Source organism: Sinocyclocheilus rhinocerous, unplaced genomic scaffold (assembly GCF_001515625.1).
Source record: "Sinocyclocheilus rhinocerous isolate Xijiao unplaced genomic scaffold, SAMN03320098_v1.1 scaffold45, whole genome shotgun sequence".
NCBI classification, from domain to species: domain Eukaryota; kingdom Metazoa; phylum Chordata; class Actinopteri; order Cypriniformes; family Cyprinidae; genus Sinocyclocheilus; species Sinocyclocheilus rhinocerous.
This window is the reverse complement of record NW_015632734.1, coordinates 355,788-365,732: the sequence shown is the minus strand read 5'-3', so window position 1 is coordinate 365,732 and position 9,945 is coordinate 355,788. Positions and strand designations below refer to the sequence as shown.

Below are 9,945 nucleotides of genomic sequence, written 5' to 3'. Positions count from 1 at the left end.
ATCAGTAAATCAGAATATTAGAATGATTTCTGAAGGATCATGTGACTGGAGTAATGATGCTAAAATTTCAGCTTTGAAATCACAGCAATAAATTACATTTTAAAATATATTAAAATAGAAAACAGTTATTTTAAATAGCAAAAAGTATTTCAAAATTTGACTGTACTTTGGATCAAATAAAATCAGGCTTGGTGAACAGAAGAAACTTCTTTAAAAAACATTAAAAATCTTACTGACTGGTAGTGTATAGACAACTTTATTTTTTCTCTTATTTCTAGCTTTGGCTAAGAAATCAGATACACTGCTGGACAATAACCAATAATAATGATTTGTTTATATACTACAAACACTTTTTTTTTATCCCATAATAAGGCAGAATAGTTTCTATACTGTAATAAATTAGCACTGCATTGTTCATATACTTTATTACCTGGAGATGACTTGGAAAAACACAAATAAACCATATATTGTTTATATGTATGTTTAATGTCTTCATGTTTCCAAACTGTGAAAACAACTGTTCCCTTTCATGGGAACTTCGAACTGCGTCCTCTAGGGGTCGCTATGGGGAATGCCTCGTCGTGACCCGTGTCTGAAGCATACATTGAAAAAACACCAACTCGTTGGCCGGCGACAGCCATGACGTCACTACCGGTGCGACTATAGTATAAATAGTATAGTATAGTATAGCAGTGGCTTTTTCCAGTCAAGGCTTCAAGCTACTTGCCTATATTGAGTGACACAAATGATAACTAGCCCCTAAAGTTGCCCAAAAACATATTAAACCATACAAAAAATATAACAAGTTTAAAATTTTAAGTATTTATTGATCCCCAAGGGGAGAAGGTAATGGAAACTTGCAAAACGTCTCAGGTTACTTATGTAACCATTGTTCCCTGAGTAGGGAACGAGACCCTGCGTCCTCTAGGTTTCTTGCCATGCTGCGGATGCAAGCTTCAGACGAAGAAGTGAATGATGTGTAGCTCCCGGCGCTTATTTATACTATAGTCGCACCGGTAGTGACGTCATGGCTGTCGCCGGCTTTTTTTCAATGTATGCTTCAGACACGGGTCACGACGAGGCGTTCCCCATAGCGACCCCTAGAGGACGCAGTGTCTCGTTCCCTACTCAGGGAACCATGGTTACATAAGTAACCTGAGACGTTTTCTTACAGATAGCAAGATGCTTTTGCCCATATTAGGGATTTCCTGGTACGTTCTGCACGAGAGCGCCCTCCGGCTTCGAGTGTGAATGAAACATACACTGCATGGAGTGTTTTGTGCTCCGTGATGTTCATCTCGCCTTTATTCTAGGTCCGAATAAAACATCAGGTCATACACAGACTATCCTGTCTCTTTTTATTTAAATCTATATGGTAACACTTTAGAATAAATTAGTTTCCACAAAGAACCCAATTGTTCACTTTTAAGATGTTACTGTTGTGATTAGTAATTAATTGGTTATTCTTTATTAATTGGTCATAGTTCACAAGTAGTTCTCAATGAGGATATTTTTATTCAATAATTATCAAATATCTAATAAGGAACTACTTTTGTCCTAAATTTGCTACTACTAACTGCTTAGTTAATCTTGCTTCTCTATTAGTTAATAGTATTAACTTAAGTGTTAATGTATACTACCTATTACTTCCTGCACAGTTACTTGTTAACAACGGACCATTATTCTAAAGTGTTACCGTCTATATTTATTCACACCGGCTCTTGAAAACCTCTATGCGAACACACTTGCCTGAAAAAGTGCAGGGGACGAATTTACGTGATATTAAAAGTGTGGGGGACACGCCCCCTCGTACCCCGCGTGATCTACGCCCGTGAGCCTACGTAATACTTGATGGACATTTGGGCACTGTCAACCTTAACAACATCCCAATTACAGACTCACACACTGTGGAGCAAACAAATACTTCTGAAGGCGAGGAATAGACCAAGCATCACACTCCAGAACCAGTAGGCCTACAACAATTACTTGTGGAAATGATGATGCTTTTCAAGGTGCTCTAAATCTTATTTTACATAACTGATTAGGCATGGATAATGATGCAGTAATCATTATGAATGATTGCTGAAAGAATAATCAGTGAAGTATGGTTAACACAGTATAATTTAGTAAGGACTGCACAAGACGCTCGTATATGCAGAGGTTAATGTATTAACGCTGCACTGATTACACTGCGTTCTAGCAAGTGATTTAGGAAGGAACAAATAAAGGAGAGAACGACAGGGAAACAAACTGTCAGCCCATTTGTTGTCAATATCATCAGTGTTTGCGGCTGATGCAGGCAGTGCCAGAGAGAGCAGTTGCAGATCAGACCGCTCTGGAGATGCTGGCTGTGTCTGAAATACATACTAGCTCACGGCTTGCTGCATACTGCGCAGTACACACTGCTGCATGCTAGGTTATTTTTTTATTCGTAGCAGTATGTGCCATTATTCCTCTACAAACATTGTAAACAGTATAGCAGTCTTGTCACATGACTTCATATTACCTGTAATCCAGGCATTTAATTCCCATAGACTAGATTCATACTGGCTGTTATTATAGCCTAAGCCAAAACATCAAGTCAAACAGCAAAAGGAGCAAGTCTCTTCATGTAATACATGAATCATTAGCATGAATACCTTTAAGCCACCTTAAAGTAGAGTATAGTTAAGGCAAGACATCACAGGTGAGGGTAAAATTAACCGAGATCACCATACTTCCACCAGTTGATTAATCACTGTACATTAAGACAATTGTTTTGTATTGCACGTGTTCTAAAACATTATGTTTCAATTATGCATTATGTAATTAAATAGGCACTAATTTGCATTGGCCTGCATGTCCACAGAGCATTGGATAAAGACACGCAGGTTCAAATTTCTACATTTCTTGTTTATTTTGTTGAGTATTTTATTTTATTATTATTATTTTTTTACATCGGGGATATTTTGGATATCTCCTTTTATTGCTACATAAGTCAGAAAAATGTGTAAATAGTGGATATTTCCTTTGCACTGTCTGAAAATATCTCAAAATCTTAAAATTGATCAGTGCATGGAAAAAAGGTTTTGCATGTATTGTCTTGCCTTTAAGGTTTATCTCTATAAAAATCAATACCTAAATAGGAACCTAGTAGTATACTCAAAGAGCAAAAATAATATATAAACTGTAAACTATAAGTGTGATGTATGATTTGATGTTCACAAAAATGATTAAACTCCTTTTTTTAACTCAGTATTTTACTCAGGAGAGTGCATTTCAAATACTTTTATAAACTAAAAAGTGGGCCAATTTAGTTTCAAAGAAGCATTAATTTGAAGTAAAATAAGTCTCTTATTTTTTGGGGTGCACTTGATAGTCCCAAGGAATCTGTACATTTTAAAAACACCAAGAACCCAACCTGAGACTTACACCACTAACACAAACCAGTTTTAGATAGGCACTGCTTTTCACCCATACATCAAAATCAACCAAACACATTAATCAAACTAGATTCTAAACACAAACTATGAATGAGAAGTGTGTTTGTCTGAGATACAGCGACAGTGTCAGATGGTAATACCAAGTTACTTTGATATGCACCATGATTGACCATGATTACCATATTTATGCACCATTGCATTTACACAGTACTCAAAAGCACTTCAAAGAATATTGTGCTACTTATTGTAAAAAAAAGAGAAATTAACTGTAAAGAGGTTTCACAGCAATCTGTTTTGGTTTGGATGGTCGTCTTATGCAATGGCAAAAGTGTGTGAGAGCAAACTGCCTTGTATACAGTATATGTAACCCCTCTCTCCCGGTTCCGCTCCGCCGCACCTCGTTCTTGCTCCGAGTGGGTCTCGAACCCCGGTCTCCGGCATGGGAGGCGGACGCACTAACAAGAAGGCTAAAGACTGCAGCCACTAGCGTCAGTCGCTAGTGTGTCTCTTGAGATCAGGGGAGTGAGGTTTACCTTGCACAGCACCTACTCGCTGGCCTCCGTTACACTCACCCCCCTAACGCTCACTCCCATCCGGGTCACGGCACCAATGTCACCCCTCTCTCCCGGGTCCGCTCCGCCGCACCTCGTTCTTGCTCCGAGTACATATATATGGGGTAAGAGCAGACGGCTGGTTTTCTCAGTCTACTGCCCACAGTCTACACAGCACACCTGAGACGTGTGTGTGTGTGTGTGTGTGTGTGTGTGTGTGTGTGTGTGTGTGTGTGTGTGTGAGCGAAGAGAGCCAAGCTTATTCTTTCCAATGCAGCTCTAAGTTTAATAATGCTTGTAATTGGAATGGATGGGTGCAGAAGAGCTCTGCTAGGACTGTGAAGTTAATGTGAGTAAGTGAGAGCACTATTGGCTGCTTTCCACAAGGTTCCACAAGGCTTTTCCATTTGACATCATGGCAAAATAACATTTACAGGTGTATCAGTGGAATCTCAAACAGAAAGAGAGCAATAGAGATAAGAGAGAGAGTAGATAAATAGAGTTTTAACAACAGAGATAAAGAGTTCCTTGACGTTACATACACATACCATTAATCATGCAATCCCATAATTGATGTCCATATATCATTATGGCATCACTGTGAAACCCCCCTTTTGGAACCTTTACATTTACATTCATGCATTTAGCAGAAGCTTTTATCCAAAGGAACAAAGAGGAACAAAGCAATTTGTCAAAGAGCTAACAATATTCAGTAGGCCTACAATGCCTGGTTTATTATACAACTAGAATAAGAGGCTTTTATTTTAAAAAGTGTAAAGCTGTTGATGTTTTCCATGTCTTCTGCAATGCCAGAAATCACACTCTATCAGATGAAACCCAACTTGAAATGGAAAAATGAAAAAAAAAACCTATACCTTTTTCCTTTATTAACCTAACCTAAAAAAAGAATGCTGAAATTGGCTTCCCACAGGCCGCCTTTGCTTATGAAAGAGAACAAGGTCTGATGGCTTTTATGATAAATATCTTTAAAGAGATAAATAATGAGCAAACCTGCTCCCACAGAGGACTGGAAACACTTCACTGCTGTGATCACTCAGTAAAACTCCTGCTCAGGGATATTAATGAGAGAAATGAGGAGTGACAGAGGAGACTGAGGAAAGAGAGGCTGGTTATAAGATGAGATCTGTAGATCCGGAGTCTCTTTTCCCTGTCCTTAGGCAAATCACTTTCATTTACTGTAAAGGGCTTTCTAGAAAGACTGTCTGAAATCTGCCTCAAGAAGCTTTTTGGGTAAGGTAATGGTGCGTTTTGTAGTGATTGCATTTCGATTAGAGAGTTGCATTTAATGCTGCAGCTGTGTCTCAACATTATATCCAATGGCTGTGAAATTCAGAGATAACCCCATGTGAAATGAGCTGGAACATGGAAATTCAGCAGCTTATGGAGTCTAATGAGTGTGTGGCCTCTTTGTCTATTAAAATGAATGATGACCTCACCACAGTGCTTTGATTTTCTTCCTCTTGTTTGATGCACTGACGATACCCATCTTTTTCCTCAGAGAAAACCATTATAAGGTAGAACACAGCATTTATTTTTTATCTGAGATGTTCACCCAAAAATAAAAATTTGCTGAAAATGTACTCATCCTCAGGCCATCCAAGATGTAGATGAGTTTGTTTCTTCATGGGAACAGATTTGGAGAAATGTAGCATTGCATCACTTGCTCAGCAATGGATGCTCTGCAGTGAATGGGTGCCGTCAGAATGAGAGTCCAAACAGCTGATAAAAACATCACAATAATCCACAAGTAATCCACACCACTCCAGTCCATCAGTTAATGTCTTGTGAAACGAAAAGCTGCATGTTTGTAAGAAACAAATTCATCATTAATCATCATAATACTTTCTCCAGTGAAAAAGTCATCTAGTCTGAATCAGGAGAGAAATATGCACAGATCAAGTAAAATCAGTCCAAAATAGTTCTAAACTTTGAACTTTGAGATGGTGATTTTGATGTGAGAGACAATAGGGAATGGACTTTTTCACTGGAAAAAAAGTGATACTATGGATTATGGATTTTGGCTATAAGTGACAGTTTAAAGTTAAAACTTTTTCACTTCACAAGACATCAACTGATGGACTGAAGTGGTGTGGATTACTTGTGGATTATTGTGATGTTTTTATCAGCTCTTTGGACTCTCATTCTGACGGCACCCATTCACTGCAGAGCATCCATTGGTGAGCAAGTGATGTAATGCTACATTTCTACAAATCTGTTACCATGAAGAAGAAAAAAAGTCTATTAGAGTCTTTTTATGTTTTTATTTTTTAGCAAATTGTCATTTTTGGGTGAACTATTCCTTTCATTTGCTTTTATATAGATAGAAGAGGAGCAAATCATTTCTAAGCAGTGCTCTATTCTCAGTTTATTTGGCAACTCTTGGTCTAGCATACTGTTCAGTGATACATGACAACCATCATTCCCTTCTTTTATGAATACACACAAAATAAACCAAGATGTTTCAAGCTGAGTGTTTATTTCTACTGGTAACAGTGAACAGTAATATTGCACAAACTGCAAGCCAGTTAAAATGCACATTTTTTAGTTAGTAAACACTCAGGCACTTCAAGCTAGAGATCATTAGCTTTACATCTACTGTGCAGACTGAAGTAAGCAAAGCGTACACAAAATACAGTATTAGCATAGTTTGTTGATTTAGGAATGTGAAATTGTGTTTGGTCTATATTGAAGAAATTAAACTTAATTACGAATACTACAAATATAGCTGCTAATAAAATACATTTCCCTTTCTGGAGGATCATCGCTGTGACGTCGCTGTGCTTTTCTCTTAACAAAAGTTAAGATACTTTATTTTAGATTTTTTTACATATTAATTCATGAATACCATTGACTAAATCTCAGCTACAGCATTCATTGCACTATGGTTAGAGAATGCTCTGTTATATTGATATCTTAAGTTAGACATTCATTTCTTAAACTAAGTTAGATACACTACATGGCCAAAGGCACTGATGTTGGGTGAGGGGGTCTGGAAAAGTTGTTTTTAGTGGGGTTCACGTCTGGGCTTTGTGCAGGACTGTCAAAGTCTTCCCCACCAGACTAAGTAAACCATATATGGACCCTGTTTTGGGCACCACCACTTCTCTAGACGGGCATTATGGTATAGCATTGAAATTTGTCTTTACTGGAGTTACTGGAATAGCAAAATCCATTAATTAGAATGAGATGTTCACATACTTCTGGCCATATAATGTAGCAGAGTGTTACAAGTATTTAGACTGACAATGAAATTTCATTTTTGTTCTATGTCTTTGGTTAATAAATGAATTAAAATCTCTAATGCACTGTTTTAAACAATATAGATAAATATTGTCTCTCAAAATACAAATGAAAATACTTGGAGGGTACAAATAGAGGAATAATATCTTTACCACTATTCAAACATTTCTTACTGTAAAACTATGTGATATATGTTTGTCACAAACAATCACAATTTACACAAAGAGTCATAAATTCTAAAAACACAGCGTGTCAATACAGTACTTGGTACAATGGTACACACTTCAGTTAATCTTCATGACATAACAGCTAAGAAGTTATGAATTTGTGCAATCACATGGACGGTCCAGATGGCTCTTATAGATGGTGGTATATTACAGTATATTCTTAAACTTTTTTATTGAGAATTCAGACCAGTTCTGGATTTTAAAGGAAATGTTCACAGTTGAAAAGTTATGCTCTATGTCCCTTAGTCTATACAAAAAAAAAAAAAAAAAAAAATGTGTTTAAATTAATGCATTTACAGTGGATGTCTATGGGGCTACAAAAAGTCAGTCTCTTAGTTTTTTTTATAAAGTGCTATCTTATGATATTTGAACTGCAGGTTTCTTTATCGTAATTGTGACTGTGACTTTAATACAGTGAGGTATTGCTACTCCAGTGCCTTGCCTGTTAAATTTCCACTGAGAGAGCAATACTGTAAGTACAATTTTTGTTTCTTTGTAGAAAGGGACATATTGTTTTTATCATAGACACTGTCATAGAGCTTAACTTGAACTGAACCATGAACATTTCTTAAATGTACAGTTGTGCTGTATAGTATAATATTTCCTGTTAAAATAAAGGGTAACACTCTACAACAAGGTTTCATCACTTGAGTTAATGCATTGAATACTGAATAATTGAAAACGGACAGTTGAAGTATTAGAAAATAATGCACACCCAAGGTGGTTATGTAAGGACTGTAAGTTTAATGGCTTCAAGAACAGCAACGCTACCATCTCACTACTGAGAAATGTCATGCAGCTTTTCAGTTTTCAGCGTGGGAGAAACATGTAAATAGTTTGTCATTTTTATCTTACTGTTTAATATATTTATCTGTTTGGTCAGTGTTGTTGTGTGATTTTGTTCATTTGCTGTTGTAGGCTGTAAGAACTTTTGAAATAACTGAAATCATTTGACAACGAGATATGGACATGAAATACCGTCAAGACCTGCTTGGAACTATTTTAGCTGTGGGTTTCAATGAAATAAACTGCACTCTAAAACATTCTTCAGCCAATCAGGATAAAGTATTTTACATTAATTAATGAGCAAAATATTTGTAGTATTTTTTAATATAACATATATAATATACTGTTATAATATAACAGTATTTATTAATCTTTGTTAACCTTAGTTCATAAAAATACAACTGTTCATTGCTAATTCAAGTTAGCTCAGGTCCATTAAATAATTTTAGATGTATTAGTAAATATTAAAAATAACAAAGTAAGATTAAAATATGCATCAAGTATTTGGCAATGTCAGTTCATCTTAACAAATGTAGTTAACCAGAAAGGGAACCTTATTGTAAAGTGTTACAATAGAAAGAACACAATAGACAGGAGACAAGAGAACAGGGGGAAGGGAAGAAGAGAGGACATATAATGTCATAGGCGGAAATCTGATCCTTCATTATGAAATTATAGCTTTAAGAGCTCACCACCTCTGCATTCTGGAATGTCCAGTTTCCTAGTGGAACATTCTAGAAATCCGAGAGTTTCATTATTCTAGAGCACCTCATTTGTCTAATACTCTAGAATGTCCAGCTGATACAATACTTCAAAACGTCTTCTCCATTTCCTATATTTCTACAGAATTTACTAACATCTACTGAATTTCCAGCCCTGTGCACTCTATAAATCCTGTCCCAGTCTTTCTATCTCATTGATCAGGAAGTCAATGTCAGACCTGGTTACAGCCGGATTAGAGACAACCATTCTGAAGAAGTTGACCTTATCGCCTTGAGGCTGGTAGCCCACCATTGTTGTTCCACACTCCATCATCATTGCCTTGATCTTGGGGGCAACCTAGATATAATTCACAGGACAGAAGCTTAAGGTAACTGGCTAAATAAAATGAGTGGCATAAAATATGTGGCATATACACATGTGTATTTGATCAGTTACATACGAGCAACATATGTAGACTGAGAAGTAGTGAGTGTGAGTATCTACTTACCTTATGAAGTCGTTGTCTTTTCTCCTCTCCATCTGGCAGAAGCCGCAGGCTTGGAGGAATGTACCAGAAACACACATTAGTGTGTTGGGGCTAAGAAACGGACAGAAGGGCATCATTAAAAAAAAGTTATGAAAGAAACCTTGACTCTGAATAGTACTAGTATGTGAAGGACAGTGATAAACTCTATTGTGATTGTTTTCACTCACCTCCCCTTGAAACACCATCTCATATCCTTCTCGGTTCTCTATCTTGTGGTAGAGATACTCAGACAGCTCCAGACATCTGTCAATGTGCTTCTCAAAGCCTATAGTGCCCTGTTAAAGATGACAGAACATCACAACTGATATTCTACACAAACATCTTTGTGCTGGATTAACATTGATTCTATGTTACAATACAGTGAACATACATCCACCATTCATCCATCCAACTGTTCATCCACCCATCCATCTCGCCATCTATCCATTCATCCACCCATTCTTCCCTCC

At 36.9% G+C, this 9,945-nt stretch overlaps 1 protein-coding gene across 1 annotated transcript; it reads right to left on the bottom strand.

The window, feature by feature from the left end:
• Positions 1–8,709: 8,709 nt before the first annotated feature.
• LOC107742964 (glutamate decarboxylase 1-like) lies at positions 8,710–9,875 on the bottom strand. The gene is made up of 4 exons (XM_016556054.1): positions 9,867–9,875; positions 9,664–9,771; positions 9,458–9,547; positions 8,710–9,306 (listed from the first exon to the last, which is right to left on the bottom strand). Exons 1-4 carry the CDS (start codon positions 9,873–9,875, stop codon positions 9,133–9,135), a joined length of 381 nt encoding a protein of 126 aa, XP_016411540.1. The 3' UTR covers positions 8,710–9,132.
• Positions 9,876–9,945: the final 70 nt, after the last annotated feature.

Bases quoted from the DNA above. Each gene is read 5' to 3' on its own strand.
- LOC107742964 (XM_016556054.1), bottom strand. The intron at 9,548-9,663 runs GTGAGTGAAAAC...TCCGTTTCTTAG, and splicing joins AGATGGTGTTTCAAGGGGAG to CCCCAACACACTAATGTGTG. The intron at 9,307-9,457 runs GTAAGTAGATAC...AATTATATCTAG, and splicing joins AAAGACAACGACTTCATAAG to GTTGCCCCCAAGATCAAGGC.